The sequence below is a fragment of the Microtus oregoni genome, unplaced genomic scaffold, assembly GCF_018167655.1.
Source record: "Microtus oregoni isolate MIOR12 unplaced genomic scaffold, Mior012 000000F_ref0000247, whole genome shotgun sequence".
NCBI lineage: Eukaryota > Metazoa > Chordata > Mammalia > Rodentia > Cricetidae > Microtus > Microtus oregoni.
Genome location: NW_024543059.1, coordinates 54,892,929 through 54,910,545, shown reverse-complemented (window position 1 = coordinate 54,910,545; position 17,617 = coordinate 54,892,929). Strand labels below are relative to the sequence as shown.

The 17,617-nt window shown below is 41.6% G+C and overlaps 1 protein-coding gene across 2 annotated transcripts in view; it reads left to right on the top strand.

Annotated features, from left to right (window-relative positions):
* Positions 1-17,617, top strand: part of Usp33 (ubiquitin specific peptidase 33) — a 49,439-nt gene that overhangs the window by 23,806 nt on the left and 8,016 nt on the right. The window contains exons 11-21 of one of the 2 annotated variants that reach the window (XM_041648555.1): positions 2,819-2,959; positions 6,037-6,149; positions 7,637-7,806; positions 7,926-7,996; positions 8,547-8,580; positions 10,663-10,708; positions 11,679-11,859; positions 12,669-12,795; positions 13,798-13,967; positions 15,504-15,585; positions 16,718-16,826. In XM_041648555.1, coding sequence (XP_041504489.1) covers positions 2,819-2,959; positions 6,037-6,149; positions 7,637-7,806; positions 7,926-7,996; positions 8,547-8,580; positions 10,663-10,708; positions 11,679-11,859; positions 12,669-12,795; positions 13,798-13,967; positions 15,504-15,585; positions 16,718-16,826 — 1,244 coding nt within the window. Of the gene's footprint in view, positions 1-2,818; positions 2,960-6,036; positions 6,150-7,636; positions 7,807-7,901; positions 7,997-8,546; positions 8,581-10,662; positions 10,709-11,678; positions 11,860-12,668; positions 12,796-13,797; positions 13,968-15,503; positions 15,586-16,717; positions 16,827-17,617 lie in introns of both variants that reach the window. The other variant, XM_041648546.1, reaches the window with a different exon arrangement.

Here is a 17,617-nt window from a genome sequence, read left to right as displayed (position 1 = left end):
TCACTTTTGAAACAACTCGTTTGTTTATTTTTAGGCAGGATCTCAGCGTGTACCCCTGGCTGGCATGGGACTTACTGTGTAGTCCAGGTTATCCTTAAACACATCCACCTACCTCTTGAATGCTGAGACTAAAGGGGAGTGCTATCATGCCTTACTTTGGGGATCTTTAGCTAATAGACTTGAAGTTTAATGCTGTCCATTTTAAGTGTTGAAATCATAAAATTATGAAACTAAAAGTAAGATAATTTTGTGGATCATTTACTTAGGAATTCATTTTTTTTTAAAAGCAAGGGCTCATCAGAATTCCTTTATATGGTCACACAGTAATCTAAAAAATTAGTCCCCTTGGAATTATCTCTTTTATTTCTGTTGCCATCCTGGCAAAAAAGAAAAACTCAATTTTTCTTTTCCTTTCTTGCCAGATAAGGGCATCAGATCCTGCTACAGATGGTTGTGAGCCACCATGTGGTTGCTGGGAATTGAATTCAGGACTCTGAAAGGCAGCCACTGCTCTTAACTGCTGAGCCATCTCTCCAGTGCCCAACCCAAATTTTCTAATCATGCATGTTATTGCATTCCAATAGTTATCACTGTAGATATAGCCAATATGTACATGAACTTTGTTAGGATATATTATATCATGATATTGGACAGTGTTCCTTTGAGAAAGGGCAAATACCCAACTGAAGGAAAGTAGTTTAGTTGCTTTATATACCATATTTATCTCTTTATACCTTGATGTGGCATTGGCTAATCTAAATTCTGTAAACTTAGATGATTAGGAAATCAGATGACTCAGTGGTGAAGAAGTAACACAAAGTTCATCTCTGTAGCAGCTGGAGAGGACTAGTAAGCAGTTCCAAGTATCGGAGTGCACTGAAGGTCTTTCTTGAACAGCGTTTCCTTAGCGTAGGAATACTGCCTTGTGCCTTCTAGCTGGGAAACCCCAGGAGTGCTTAGAATCTTTACAGACTCGCTGTGGGTAGAAGTTCTCCAGTCAGTAAATGCCTCAATGTCAGTTCTTATAACCAGACTTCCTCTCAAAAGCCAAAGGGAAGCATAATTCAGGGACAGACTGCTCCTTTATTGCTGGTGTGTAGGTTTGTTCTTAACACAGTAACTAGATAATGCACTAAAGTAGGTCTGACCATTTTATGTTTTAGATCCTGGGGGGAAAACTATGACCAAGATTGTGTAGTGCACAGGACCTGAACAGAAACGCTCACTACCCTCTGAAGCCTTTCTGCTTCTCTTTAGGAAGTCCAGAACAAGGCTTTCACCACTAACATTTTGCTGTCTTCTTTAGTCATAGTTGACGTGTTTTATTATTATTATTATTATCATTAAATTTATATTTTTTGTGAATGAGTGTTTTGGCTACATGTATGCACGTGTACTACATGTATGCCTGGTGTGCAGTGAAGCCAGAAGAGGTTGTCAGATTCCCTGGGACTGGAGTGATGGATGGTTTTAAGTTACCGCCATTTGGATTCTGGGAACTGAACCTGGATTCTCTGCAAGAGCAGCAAGTGCTCTTACTGCTGAGCCTCTCTCCAGCCCGTGGTTGATATCTTCATTGACAGCTTTCCCTCTGCCTCTCTGTTTGCACAGTCATTCAACACAGTTCCTTGTGTTGGGAGATAGATATGCTAGGCACTAAGACTCTAGCAACACACTGTCAGAGTAGCAGCGGCAAGATCTCCTTGCTTGGTGCCTCCTATAGTTAATTTCCAAAGAGATAGTGTCCTGAGAGTTAGGCCTCATTTTCATTACTGTAAAAATAAATGTGATTAACTTACACCTGAATTTCTTTTTAAAAAGATTGTTTATGTGTATATGTGTTTGCACCACATGTGTGCAGGATCCCACAGAGGCCAGAACTGGGCATATGATCTCTTGGAACTGAACTTACAGGCAGTTGTGAGCTGCCATGTAGGTGCTGGGAACCGAACCTCTGTCCTCTGTAAGAGCAGTAAGCACTTGTATTCACTGAGCCACTTCTCCAGCTCCCAATGCCTAAGTTTTTTGTTTGGTTTTTATTACTGAGTTTATTTGGGACAATAGTCTTTTCTCTCACTTAAAACAATCCTTGGGCTGAGGGAGCATGGGTCAGTGGTGGAACATTTGCTTAGCATTTTTTGAGGTCTTGGGTTACTTTCCCAGCACAGTGAAAAAAATAAATAAATAAAAACAACGTGGGTGGAGCTACCAAGATGGGTGACTCACAGTTGTCTGTATCTCCAGCTCTCCTGGCATCCAGTGGCATTTACACTCAAATGTATGTATTCACACAGAGACACAGGCACACAAAATTTGAAGAAACGTCTTACAAAGACTTAGGAAGCAGACATGACAGTACATGCCTTTAGTCCCAGCTTTTGTGAGGTAAAGGTGAAGGGTCAGGTGGAATATGACCTCATCCCTGGCTTTGTAGAGTAGCCAGCCCGAGCTACATGAGACCTGTGTTAAGAAAACAAATGATTCCTTTTGTAACTTGTGGGTAGATTTTTAGAAATTTTACTAAATTTGGGAAGTATGATTGTCTTTGGTTTTGTATCACACTACTTGCTGCTGATTGACTATAGCAGTACTGTGTTAGACGTTAATTGAATACCTAGGTGGGAAAATCACTGTTACTTTGCTTAGCAAACACTTTGTTAGTATTTCACTTGGCATTTGTTAACATAGACTGTCTTCAGTATATCAAATTAAGGAGTCTTTCCATTAGTTAGCATTATTGCCCACATGGAATAAAACTGCTTAATAGTTTTATTTATAATTTTAATTGAAGGTAATAATAAAAATTTAAATATTACAGAATATATCACTGACGTCCATTTGAATGACCTGTCCACATCACAGAGTCTTCCATCCAACGAAAGCGTTAATACACGTTTATCAGCAAGCCCACCTAAGTCAGGCAACCTGTGGCCGGGACTGACACCTCCACACAAAAAAGGTAAGAGAATTCCCTCACTCCAGTTCCTCAGTTTAAACTGCTGATTCCGATGTTGGTAGAGGAATAAGAAATATGTGATCTCTTAAAGTTGATAGAATTACACAACCACCATTAGAATTTTTTATCTGTGGTTCTCTGCATTAAACCTTTCTCTTAAAGTTTAATAGTGCATTTTAATATTGTATGTGCATAAGTCTTTTCCTGCATGTGTGCATGTGCACCACGTGTGTCCCTGGGCACGGAGGTGAGAGGAGGGCATCTGCTCACCTGACGCTGAAACGCACGGTTGCGAGCCATTATCTGAGTGCTGGGAACCAAGCCTGGGTCCCCTGGAAGAGCATCAAGTGCGCGTAACTGCTGAGCCTTCCCAGCCCTCTTAAGTCACCTTTTCTGTGCCTTTTAACCCATTCTGTCCTACAATTTCTAATCAGGTTATCGCCCTCCCCCAAGGCCGATGGACCCCTGACGCCTGCCACTCCTGTTGTCCCCTTTCCCAGAATGCCCTGTAAATGATACTACACAGTAGGTAGGCTTAGGAAATAGCCTTAAAAAAAATGTAGCATAATGTATTTAAGAATTGACTGCATTATTTCATATCTGAATATTTTTTCCCTACCAAGTCGCGTTTCAATTGTAACCCCAAACCTCTGTTTATTCCTCATCAAGGGATTTTTGAATTGTTTACAACTTTTGGTAATTATGAACAATACCACTGTAGATACTTGTGTATAGTTTTTATATGATCCTTAAGTTTTTGTTTGTTAGAGATAAGGTCTGAGTATTGTATTTCCTGGGTTTTATGTTCATTTTATACTCAGTGCTATACTTAGCTGCCCGTCTTCCTGAGTGTCTGTACCATTCTGCACTGCCACCTGCTTTATATCAGAATGTTAGCATTATAAAGTGTTAAACTATAAAACTAAGAGAGGGCCCCATGTGGTAGTGCATGCCTTTAGTCCCAGCACTCGGAGGAAGGTTGATCTCCGTGGATTCGAATCCGAGGACAGCATGATCTAAATAGGGGAGTCTAGAGCACTCAGGGCTACATAACGAAAACCCGAACAAACAAACAAGCGAACAAAAAAAACATAGTTGAAGGTCTTAGAGACATTCTTTTTTTTTTTTTTAAATATTTATTATATATACAATGTTCTGTCTGTCTGTATGCCTGCAGGCCAGAAGAGGGCACCAGACCTCATTACAGATGGTTGTGAGCCACCATGTGGTTGCTGGGAATTGAACTCAGGACCTTTGGAAGAGCAGGCAATGCTCTTAACCACTGAGCTATCTCTCCAGCCCTTAGAGACATTCTTACAGACATGAAAACACGGGCCAGCGAGGTGGGCCAGTGGATCACAGTCTCGCTGTATAAGCATGGCAACCGCAGTTTGATTCACAGAACCCACAATAAAGGGTAGAACTGACTTCCCTGAGTTGTCTTCTGATCTCCATACTTCACCTGCATCTACTCTGCCCCCACATACAAAACAAAAACCACCATCTAGGGCTGGGGAGATGGCTCAGCGGTTAAGAGCATTGCCTGCTCTTCCAAAGGACCTGAGTTCAATTCCCAGCAACCACATGGTGGCGCACAACCATCTGTAATGAGATCTGGTGCCCTCTTCTGGCCTGCAGACATCCACACAGAATATTGTATACATAAGAAATAAATATTTAAAAAAAAAAACAACAAAGCCACCATCTATGAAAGAACTAAAAAGTCTTGGCAAAGGACCTTGTTAAGATTTTTTAAAAAGGGCAGCATAAGATTAGAAAGAGATATTTGTAGGCTGAAAAAGAACCTGTATCCGGAAGAATGTGTATAACTGACCTCACTAACAGAATCCTTTTTTCATATGAGCCCCAATGCAAAACAAGCAAGTACAGTTGGGACTGTTCTGAAGGGATGCTGTTCAGGCTAGGCCCTCCTGTTTCATCCTTACATTTTACCCTGGCTCTCCCATCTTCGTCTCCTTCCTCTGACTTGAGCATAGATATCCCAGTGATGGGGGCTAACTCCTTATTTTGCATATGGAACAAATGAGTAAACTATTATGCTGTTTATTATTAACTAATTTCAGATTGTTTTCATATTCCCCTATTTACATTTTATGTGACCAAGAATCATAAATACTTTAAAGACAGCTTAAGCCTTATTTGATTTTTGATTGGCTTCTTTAAGTAGTGATTTTTTAAAAAATGTATTTTTACTATTATTCATGAATATGTGTTTTTCTGTGTATACATGCTATATGTGTTTGGATACTTATGGAAGCTGGAAGCGGATATAGGATCCCCTGGTGCTAAAATTGCAAGTAGATGCCTTATGTAGGTGCTGGTCCTCTGGAAGAGCACAGTGAGCCATCTCTCCAGCCCTAAAGTAATGCTCTTGGATGGCATTTTCAATTTTTCTTTAGTATAGTAATTAAAATTTTTCTTTATGTGTGTTTGTGTGCGTGTGTGTCTATGCACGTACCACAGCATACTTTAGAGGTCAGAGGACATCTTGTTCATTTTCTCCTTAGATCATGTGGGTCTTGAGGGTCAAACTCAGGTCTGAGGCCATACAGGACGCATTTCTACCTGCTGAGCATCTTGCAGGCTGAGTAACTTCTACTGTTAAAAGATTCTAAAAATGCTGGAGGGCCCAGTGGCTGAGATTGTATATAGGGTTCAGGACCCAACAGTTAATTCGGGTAGCTGTCAACTGCTTCTGACTCCAGCTCAGGGAATCCAGTGTCCTCTTCTGGCTTCCATGGGCACCCGCATGTACATACACAGTGACATAGTATACACATTCATAAATAAATAACCCTTAGAAAGGAAGAGATTCTTGAGGAAGCTAGGCGTGGCAGCGGGTGTGGCAGCGGCCGTGGCAGCACTCTCCAACCCTGTGTCAGGCAGTGGAAGCCAGGGATCCAGGATTCAGGGTCGGTCGTAGTGTCATAGGGAATTTGAGGCCAATCTATACTACATAAGATCCTGTCTCAAAAAACAAAATCCAAGACAATGCAAAAATATTTTAGAGAAAAATATTCAAGGAACTAATAGTTCTTTTTATGTTCTTTTAATTCTAGCTCAGTCTGCATCTCCAAAGAGAAAAAAGCAGCATAAGAAATACAGAAGTGTCATTTCTGACATATTCGATGGAACAATCATTAGTTCAGTACAGTGTCTGACGTGCGACAGGGTGAGTAGGAGGGAACCGTAGCACACAGCATATTCCCGTCCAATGGCTTTAAGAATCTGAAGAAGTCAAAGAGTTAAATTGCCATTGCAGACCATGCATACATGTCTGGTGTGTGTCAGTCATAGATGGGAGGGATGAGACAAGTCCTTTGGAAAGGACCTTAGCTCTCGGTCTCTTTTGGTTGCATAGAAAGGTGAGAAATTGCTTGGCAACAAGGTAGTTTAACAGTGCTTGTTCTCTGAAGGCTGATGAAATTAGGTGTGTCTGGAAACGGTTGTGTTCACAAGGAAAGGCAATAAGTGTGTCTTACATTTGGTTTTGTAGGCAGCTTGTAAAGACATAGGTGCTTCAATAATAAAGATAATTCCAGATTCACAAACACAAGAAAAAAAACTGACAGACGTTCGTGCCTGAAACATAAATTAAAATTATTGTGAGGGTTTGACTAACACCTGCTCTTTGGAAATTCTTCGTTCTCACTTCAGTGCAGGGTGTGTATGGTTGATGAATGAAATACTGTCTCAGAAGCAAGAGAAATAAGGTTTCCGTTATTGTGTCGGAATGTTTTTTTTTAAAAAATATTTATTTTATTTATTTATTATGTATACAATATTCTGTCCATGTGTATGCCTGCAGGCCGGAAGAGGGCACCAGACCTCTTTACAGATGGTTGTGAGCCACCATGTGGTTGCCGGGAATTGAACTCAGGACCTTTGGAAGAGCAGGCAATGCTCTTAACCTCTGAGCCATCTCTCCAGTCCCTTGTGTCGGAATGTTAAGTCAAATGGAAGGTGTTGAGAAGGGCCATCTTACATAGACAGTGTATTACCCAGGTGTTTTTACTTGCCGTGTGTGGGTAGTGCTGCAGCTAAGGATGGACTGTATGTGACTGTCATGTAGTGAGAGCCTGTCTCCAAAGGCATTGTAGTCATCTAAGTGTGTGTATTACACTCCATGGTCGCCTGAAGCCGTGTATCTCCCATGGTTCATCCCTGCTGTTAATGCTGGTCCATGGCAGGGCTGGTTTTCTCTTCACCCTCTTTTAAACAACATTTAAGACTATTTTCAACCTGCAGTTTCTGTATTTGGGAGGCTGAGGCAAGAGAATGACTTGACAGCATTTGAGAACCTCATGGGTCATAAAGCATATAATAAAACCCAGGCCTGCATGTCCCCCTTCCCCACGCTCAAAGAATCTGCGTGCCAGTCTTCAGTAGCCAGGTGGCTGGATTTGCTGTGCTTTTTTTAACACTGTGACATCTATGATCCATAGATAGAAATACCAGTGGCTTATATGAAGATTACATTTGAAACAGCACCTGGTACAAAGCAAGCCAAGCTCTTTTCTGTCTGTAGCATTCTAGAAGCAATATGCTTGTTGTTTATATTTGCTTATTATAATAACTTGTTTTCATCTTTGGAAGAAATCTAATCTTATAAATAATTGTGCTGGGTTCTTTCCATCCATTAAAACCAAACACTTGCAGGTGTCTGTAACCCTCGAGACCTTTCAGGATCTGTCCTTGCCGATTCCTGGCAAGGAAGACCTGGCCAAGCTGCACTCCTCCAGCCACCCCACCATAGTCAAAGCAGGCTCGTGTGGTGAAGCGTACGCGCCACAGGGCTGGATAGCTTTCTTCATGGAGTATGTCAAGAGGTGTGTATTTGTTTTCTTTGCCTTGACTGATTGTTGGCTGCTGCTTCTGCTGTACTAGCAGAACACTTCCTTTTTCTTCTTCAATGATGTTTCAGGTTTGTTGTCTCATGTGTCCCTAGCTGGTTTTGGGGTCCAGTAGTAACCTTGCAAGATTGTCTTGCTGCCTTCTTCGCCAGAGATGAACTTAAAGGTAAGAACTGTAATCACGTTTGTGGCTGGTTTTGTAGGGAAGCTAAGGCTGAGGTTTTGGGCAGCTTCAGCAGGACTTCCTTGTATGTGCATGGGCGACCTTCCACAGCAGTGGAGATGCAATGAGAATTTATATACATTTCTCTAATACAAATGAATGACAGACTTTGAAGTTTTGTGGTTCAGAGAAGGGAGAACTTATGAAGACAAGGGATGTCAGATGTGTCTTGAGTTGTTTTTACATCTTCAGCTTCTCTGAAGGTCCTCCATTTTTCTTGTGTGTTGAGCATCATGCTTGGACATATCACATATACAGCAGATGTCAGTCTGGGCATAGCACAGACTACCAGTAAATTCTGTTCAGTGAATAAAAGCAGAGACTGTTTCCTGAGTTAGTGTGTCAGACTGAGAGGAGAGGGAGGGTGGTAATGGTAGGGAAATGAGCATAGCGAGCTCACTGTCGCTGTGCTATGAAGTCCACGTTGGGCACATCTGGGAACTGAGAGGAGTTTGCTGCAGTTAGATAGTGACTAGGTCTGCTCTGTTTGCAGGTGACAATATGTACAGTTGTGAAAAATGCAAAAAGTAAGTAACATTGCTTTTGGCTTTGTATTTTGTATTTTTCTTGGTTATCTGAACTGGGCACATTGGAGTTATACTTGATGCTATGTCTAGAAAATTCTAGGCCAGAAAGCCTTCCTCCAAAAATAAGAGACTGGTTATTTTAATAAAATACGTTTAAGGTAAATCTTTAAATAGTCTGATGTAAGATGCTATTAAATGTATGGATTTGATGAATGAAGTTAAGTTTGTGAGTTTGCATTAACTATATTATAAAACAAAGTGACTCTTTTGAATTGCCATGGTAACTGGTGTCATGCAAGAAGGTTTGCTATTATGGGGCAGAACAACAGGATGACTAAGTCTCATTTTATTCATATCTGCTACCAGCTTCCTTTTCTGTCTCGTAATAATTTTGACTTTTAAAAACCCTTTCTTGGACTGGGTGTGGTGGTACTCACCTTTTGATTCCAACACAAGGACCTACCAGCTTGGTCTAGGTAGTGTGTTCTAGGCCAGCCAGAAGTTAACAACTACAGAAAACAAAGTAAACACCTCTTGATGATGTCAGAAAATGTGAGTAGAAGTTTGATAAAGAAAGACAAGTATTTTTGGTGTAGAGAGAATTGGAAAAATTTTCTGAATCTCTATAAATAGAAAAAAGGAACTCCTAAGAAAAGCTGGAATCTTTATTTTTAATTTTTATTTTATGTGTATGACTACTATGCCTGCATGTGCGTATGTGCAGCAAGTATGTGCCCAGTGCCCATGGAGGTTACAGGGGGGCACTATAACCCTGAAATTGGAATGTGGGTGCTGGGAACTGAACCCCCGTCTCCTGCAAGAGCAGCACATGCTCTTAACTGCTGAGCACCTCTCCAGCCCCTCCAGCTAGAGTCTTCACAGACGGAGAAGCTGCTGCAGCCACAGCGGATGTCAGCCTGCAGCTGTTGGAGAACAGCATTGCTAGCCAGTCATGCAACCACGAACGGATCGATCCCTCTCTCACCACGCAGAAAGGGCTGTGCCTAGTTTTACAGCTGAAAAGAAGCTGAGTCTAGGAAGGTATCTCCCCATGAAGCCAGACGCGCCAGCTAGAGGTAACAGCAGTGAGGGGAAGAACCAGTGTTCGCCCCAGATCCCCAGTGCAGATCGGACAAGTGGTCATTGATATTGGTTAATTATTATAATCTTTGGCTCAAAATTTTCTCCAATATTTAAGAGTAAAGGTTTCTAATCGTAAGTGTGATATTTATGTATTATGTCATGGGCCTGATGTGGTAATGCACGCCTTTAATCCCAGCTCTTAGGAAGCAGAGGCAGGTGGATCTCTGTCAGTTTGAGGCCAGCCTGGTCTACAGAGTGAGTTACAGGAATGCTAGGGCTATATAGAGAGAACCTGTCTCAAAACACCTGAAATGAAAATGGATAATAAAGGTTTTCAAGCCAGGTGTGTGGTAAATGCTGGTATTTTGGCACTGAGATAGGAGGATTATAAATGTGAGACTTTGTCTCTAAAACAAGATAAAAAGAATAACTATATGGCCCTGAACTACTGATCTCGAAGAGCTGGAGTTTGCACTGTGCAGTATCTGCATGTTATAAAAGTGTAGACAGTGTCCCACTTCCGTGCTGTGCTTTTAAAAACAGGAGCTCATGTATCCCAGGCTGCCTTCAAGCTTCTTAATGAAGCCGCAGGCTGACCCAGAGTGTCTGATTTTCCTGCTCTACCTCGCAAGTACTGAAACTATAGGCATGCGCTCCCCCGCATGACCTGTGTAGTGCTGTGGATGGAACCTGAGGTCTGTGCGTGCTAGGCGAGCATGCCACATAGCTAGTCTCTGATGGAACCTGAGGTCTGTGCGTGCTAGGCAAGTCAAAGCATTGCACAGTGATTTTTAGCTCTTTATTACTATCTTGGTATAAGTTATTTTTTATGATAAGGGGCATTTTATTGTTAGAGTATTTAGTGTGTAAATATGTACATAACTCGGGATATGCTACTCTGATAACTTTATTTCTTGACATTTTCTGCAAGATTTTTGTGGTCCACTTGAATGTAATAAATGTTTTGTAGATTTACTAGGTTTATTTTTTTTCCTTTAGGTTGAGGAATGGAGTAAAGTTTTGTAAAGTACAGAAGTTTCCTGAGGTATGACTTCTTTTTTCTCATTCATAAAATGTGGTCATACATTAACGTCACACACTGTAGTAACTCGGCATGGCTGAAGCATCATGCGTACCCTTAGGATTCATGTTAGGAGGCTGGGTTAAATATATGAGCACCTTTTAAGAGTGTGCTGCTGAACATGGCCACCAGACATTGCGGGGTACACTAACACCCCTTCACAGTGTGCTCCTGAACATGTCACCAGACATTGCGGGGTACACTAACACCCCTTCACAGTGTGCTCCTGAACATGGTCACCAGACATTGCGGGGTACACTAACACCCCTTCACAGTGTGCTCCTGAACATGTCACCAGACATTGCGGGGTACACTAACACCCCTTCACAGTGTGCTCCTGAACATGGCCACCAGACATTGCGGGGTACACTAACACCCCTTCACAGTGTGCTCCTAAACATGTCACCAGACATTGCGGGGTACACTAACACCCCTTCACAGTGTGCTCCTGAACATGGTCACCAGACATTGCGGGGTCTTACAGGTCTGAAGTGTACAGTCAGGAACCAGTAGCACTGAACTTGGGAAGAGGAGCCCTGCCCTCTCTGTCACACTGAAATTATGTCTGGAATCATGTTAGAATTCAGGGTGATATTTATCATTCCTACTTTGATTATGTAAATACTTCAGAGACTCTTATTGAGAATATAAGATGAGACAGGTGCGGTGGTTCTGCAAATATCTTGAGTTTTAGGCCAGCCTGGGTCTATATAGCAATTAACTTCTAGGCCAGTCAGGACTGCACAAAGAGACCTTTAAAAATGGAAGAAAAAAATCCAAAACCAAAATACATTATTTAAAAAATACATTTAAATGACTCTAATTGTATGTGATTAACTGCCTCATTTCCTTTTTTATAACGCAGAACTTCATTGTCCTTCTTAGCACTTGTAAACGTTCCTAACCATTTGGATGCGGGTTGTTCTTTCTTTAGATCTTGTGTATTCACCTTAAGAGGTTTCGGCATGAGCTGATGTTCTCTACTAAAATCAGCACCCACGTCTCCTTCCCTCTGGAAGGCCTGGACCTTCAGCCATTTCTTGCAAAGGATAGCCCGGCGCAGATTGTGACCTACGACCTCCTGTCAGTCATCTGTCATCATGGGACTGCAAGCAGTAAGTACAAAGGCTTGACATTTGTTTTTGATTAAAAACACGTATCTAAGTTGATTGCTTAAATAAGCCCCACTTGACCAAGGGAAGAAAAATTTAAAAACAGATTTTAGTCCTTATTATTAGAAAAACAACAGACTTAACCCAAGTGAATAATAACCATTTAGGAAAATGGCTGTAGTGGCACATGCCTATCATTGCCATACTCCAGAGCTAAGGCAGGATTAGGAATTCAATACCAAAAAAAAAAAAAAAAGTCAGGTACCAGGAATACAGGTTAAGTATCTAGCTTGATTTTATTGGTAAACATTGAATGCCTGCTAAGTTCAAGACCAGCCTGGGTAGCAGAGACTTTCAAAGAACTCCTCACATTTAAGGTGATTGTGATGTTAATTGCCCTAATTATATCTTCTTCCTCATAAATATGTACAATTATTATGTGTCAGAAGAGGCATTTGAGACATTAAATTTAAAACTAAATATTTTCCCTAGACTATTCGGAATAGCAATTATAAGGTAACAGCTTTAACAGGATGGGCTTCGTACAAGGTTTTCAGGGCTACATGGTCTAGGGCAAGTGTGGTGGAACACACTGTGTTCTTAGCACTTGGGAAGCTGAGGTGGGAGGATTGTCAGTTCACGGCCAGCCTGGGCTACAATAGTGAGGCGTTATCTCACAACAAAAATAAAAGCCTAAAAGTCTGGTGCTTCCTGTCTTCTGGAGTGCTGAGTGCAGTCTGACCCAGTAAGGCTCCAGATGCCGTGTAGGTGTGACACATAGACCCTAACAGGCGCTTTTCCTTGCGACCCAGGTGGGCACTACATCGCTTACTGCCGCAACAGCTTAAATAACCTGTGGTATGAGTTCGATGACCAGAGCGTCACTGAGGTCTCCGAGTCCACCGTGCAGAATGCCGAGGCCTACGTCCTTTTCTACAGGTGACGGGAAGAAAGGACATCTCTGTAGGACCCGCACTTCTGACAATGACAAATGTGCTCTTACGAGTAGGAGAAGGAAGCTGCTCATAGATGACCCCCTGTTCAGAAAACCAAGAATTCATAGACAGGCAAAGGGATATATTTTGTTTTAGAAAGATTTTTGTTTGTTTTTAAGCGTTTATTTTTTCAGAGGTTCACTTAAATTTATTTTATGTATATAGGTATTTTGTATGTTTGTAAGTCTGTGCACCACAAGTGTGTCTGCTGCCAGAGGAGGTCATAAGAGGGCATCAGCTCCCCTGGAACTGGAGTTACAGGTGGCTGTGAGCCACCATGTGGGTTCTGCATATCTAACCCAGGTCCTCTGCAAGAACAGCAAGCTGTTGAGCTATCTCTCCAGCCCCTCATTTCTTTCTTTAGCATTTATTTATTTATGTGTATATGCATGTTTGTTGCTGCGTGTGTGCACTGAAGCTTGTTTGTGGAGGTCAGAGAACCGTTGGGTTCTGGGCATTGAACTCCTCTGATTTGCTGGCAGGCACCCTTACCCCCTGAGCATCTCACTGGCCCAGGATTAGTTTGTTCATTTAAAGTATATAAAGTCAGAATTAAATACCAAATTTCTTCTCTAAATATCCTGTAATAAAAAAGGTATTACTATAAAAATCTTTGATATATTTCAGCATCTTATAAAAGGAAATGCTAGATACTGGAACAGGAACCAAGAATGCAGCTCAGCCCCCTGACTTGATCTTACTAACACTGAATGTCTACCTTGTACCAGGGGTTACATAGATACCCATAGTTAAGATTCAGTGCTGACCCTCAGGGTAATGTATAATGTATTGAGCTGTGGGACAAAGACTATTTCTCTTGAAATGCTTTAGGGACTGATCAGATCTGTAGTGCAGTATGTATCTTAAGTCTGATAGTGAAGAGCCGCACTGCCTGTGTAATGTGGTAAAACGTGTATTAACTTCAGTGAATCTCTGTCCTCCACAGGAAGAGCAGTGAAGAGGCCCAAAAGGAGAGGCGGAGGATATCGAATCTGCTGAACATAATGGAGCCTAGTCTCCTTCAGTTTTATATATCTCGACAGTGGTTAAATAAATTTAAGACCTTTGCTGAACCTGGCCCTATCTCAAATAATGACTTTCTCTGCATTCATGGAGGTAAGGAGTATTGTTATGTAAACAGTGGTAGAGGGTCACTGTTAAATCCTTTGCAAATTAATAAAGAGCCATGAATTTCCTTCCCTCACATCCCCATCTGGACCTGAGTGTATTTGGTCCCTTATGGTTCAGAAATAGGCCCTGTGTGAACCCTAACACTAGAGCTAAGAATGCCAGAGACTGTCCCATGTTGTGAAAGCTTTAATTTCGAGCTAGAGTCAGATACTTGGGTGGCTAATTACGGTCGAGTGAGCCCTCTTGATGCACGTCTCCTGGGAGGGCCGTTCCTGGGCAGTGTGGTTCTTACCTGTCTCTCTCTCGTGAATACGTGGCTTTCTAGAGTGTGAAGCATGATTGGGATTTGTTATCTGTAATGTACGCCCTGTGATGGATGTGCTGTTACTGTCTGCTCCTGCAGTAATAAAGACCTTTCTGTGGACGCTTGCACTGACCTTTATGGTCCGAGACTTGCTGTTGTTAATTATTTTTGTAATGGAAATACGGGGGTGGGAATATCCTGTATTTTATATAGAGACATAAAGTTGCATTATTTGAGTCTAATGATGCCAGTTAGTGATTGAACACGTGCTTGGTTTGCTCAGGGTCCTAGCCTCAAACCCTAGTGCTGCCAAATAAATAAATAATTCTGAATGTTTATTTCAAGGCATATGCTATGCTCATCTTTAGGAAGCATAGTTACCAAAAATGTTTTTTACTTACATTTTTTATAAGGAGAGATTTAAGAACAGTGATTGAAAGCCAGGTATGGTTGTATACTCCTGTAATCCCACTATTTGAGAGTCTGAGGCAGAAGAATTTCTGTGAGTTTGAGGCCAGGCTGGGCTACAGAGTAAATCCCTGGCTCAAAAAAAAAAAAAAAGGATTGGCCAGTCACCATTAAACATGACCTTACTGATAGGCCATGCTTTGTTGACTCCTGTGGGAGGCTTTACCCCTTCTGAATGGAGCTGGATGAGGAGTGGATGAGGGGGTAGGCAGAAGGGAGGTGGTGGGAGGAAAGGGGAGGAGAAACTGTGGTTGGTATGTTAAATAAATAAGTAAATGGATAAATAAATAAATAAATGAAAATGACCTTATGTGCTGGGTGGTGATGGCACACCCCTTTAATCCCAGCATTCTGCAGGCAGAAGCAGGTCTCTGTGAGTTCGAGGCCAGCCTGGTCTACAGAGCGAGTTCCAGGACAGCCAGGGCTGTTACACAGAGAAACTTGGTCTCAAAAAACCAAAACCAATCAACCAAGAGCTTTTTGTGTGGGAGTGTTTGCTTTACTTGAGTAAACTTTTGATTTAGTCTCTAGCACTGCAAAAGTTAGTTATTGAAAGTCATATAGAGAAATTAAAGAGTAAAAAATTTTTTTTGAGCCTGTCCTGGAACTAGCTCTGTAGACCAGGCTGGTCTCGAACTCACAGAGATCTGCCTGCCTCTGCCTCCCGAGTGCTGGGATTAAAGGCGTGCGCCACCATCGCATGGCTTAAAAAGTAAAAATTAAGTATACTTGTTAACTATGTTTTTTAGGTATTCCTCCACGAAAAGCTAGTTACATTGAAGACTTAGTTTTGATGCTGCCTCAGAACATTTGGGATAACCTCTATAGCAGGTTTGTTGTTGAATTCAACAGTGTGGTGTCGTAAAGCAAGTGAGAGCAGTTACAGAAGGGTTGGGTTCTGTCACAGCTGCCCAGTGTGTTGTATTATTTGATGCCTAGGAAGAACATTCCTTTTCTTAATTTAGTCACTCTAAAGTATTAGTAGGAAGACTTAGTTTGTGAGGCCCTAGTCTAAATAATGGTGATTTTATGATTGTCTATAGATATGTTGTAGTATATTTTGTACATTAAAGGATGATACATCTCCCCAATACCAAAATTTCTCATAGTTGTACACTACGCTACTAATATTGGATATCTTCCCAAATTATAAAGTTTTTAAATGTTATTTCCATTCTAAGCATTTTAAATTAAATATTAAAATGCACTCATTAAGTGCTTTTAACTCGAGCATGGGAAAACTTCATTTGATTAAAATTTGCTTGCATAACTATGAATATTTTGTGCTAATCTTTGAACCCTTTAACGCTGTAGCAGAGGCAGCTGTAAGGGCAAGATGAAAGGTAGATAAAGCAGGGTAGGTGTCACGTGGGCAGTGCTGTTTGCCCTGGGACACGTACAGCGGAGTTGGTAATGTGATTTTTTTTTATATTACTTTGAGAATTTTCCTATAGGACTTATTCTTTAAATTTTTTATTTTTTTAAAGTAATTCTGTGAATGTGTGCTATGCTATGTAATGTATGCATGCATGCATGCTATGGAGCACGGGTGGAGACCTGAGGGCAGCTGGAGGGAGACAGTGCTTTGAGTCCTTCATGGGGTCTTGAGGAACAAACTCAGAACTTATTTTAAGACCCACTGCGCCATCTTGCCAGCCCCATGACTTATTTGTAACTGGCAATTTAAACACTGATTAAAAAAGCTAGCAGCAGAGCTGGAGAGATGGCTCAGCGGTTAAGAGCACTGACTGTTCTTCCAAAGGTCGTGAGTTCAATTCCCAGCAACCACATGGTGGCTCACAACCATCTGTAATGAGGTCTGGTGCCCTCTTCTGGCCTGTAGACATACACACAGACAGAATATTGTATACATAATAAATAAATATTTAAAAAACAAAAAGCTAGCAGCAGTGTCCTCGAGCACGGGCCTTCTGCAGTTGTGACCTGCGCTCTCTGTGTCTAGGTATGGAGGAGGACCCGCGGTCAACCACCTGTACATCTGTCACACCTGCCAGATCGAGGCCGAGAAGATTGAGAAACGAAGAAAAACTGAACTGGAAATTTTTATTCGGGTAAAGATGTAACACTTTCAAATTGTAAGCTATGTAAGCTAGAGATGGCCAGCCTGCAGTGAGAGAGCCGCAGTGGGCGTCAGGTCCTGCCTGCGCGGCTGTGACAGCCTTGCTCGGTTCTCCACAGTTCTGCTTCTCGTCTTCCTGTGGGCGCATTTCTGTTTCCTGTGCATTTGCCATGGCAAGAAGTTTGACTTCCCAAATTGTATGTTCTCTCATTAGAGTTGTCTGTAGTCTGTACAGGCTGCAGCTGGTTGTGGCTGTTGATTGCTAAAGGAACCTGCATGTTCATTCTCAAAGGGTCTGGACCCTCAATAGTCTTAATTGTTAGATTTCTGTAAGGTTAAGTTTTAACCTCTGGTAAAAGGTTATAGGAATACTGAATAGTATTTGTATGCAATTGAATATTGGATCCTAAAAGGCTCTTCCATGTTGTGCCTTTTGTGAATTGACCTTAATGACAATTACACCTTGAAAAGAGCCTTTGCATAGGATTTTGAGTTGAAATCATCCTGAGAAGTTTGTATAAAACCTAAATCCAGTCAGTGTCCCTTTCAGGATACACAGAGAAGGGACAGAGTACTATGGCAGGATGGAGGGCAGATTGAAGGAGGAGGAAGTGGAGGCTCTAGATCTTCAGGAACAGTGCTCTGAGCACTTTGATGTTGGATGCTTGTTTCCAGAACTGAAAAACAAATTTCCCTTTTCAGTTACCAATTTTGTGATCATTTATCTTTGGAATATTCTACAGAAAATGGAGTTTCTGTTAAATTTTTAAGACGAGGTCTTTT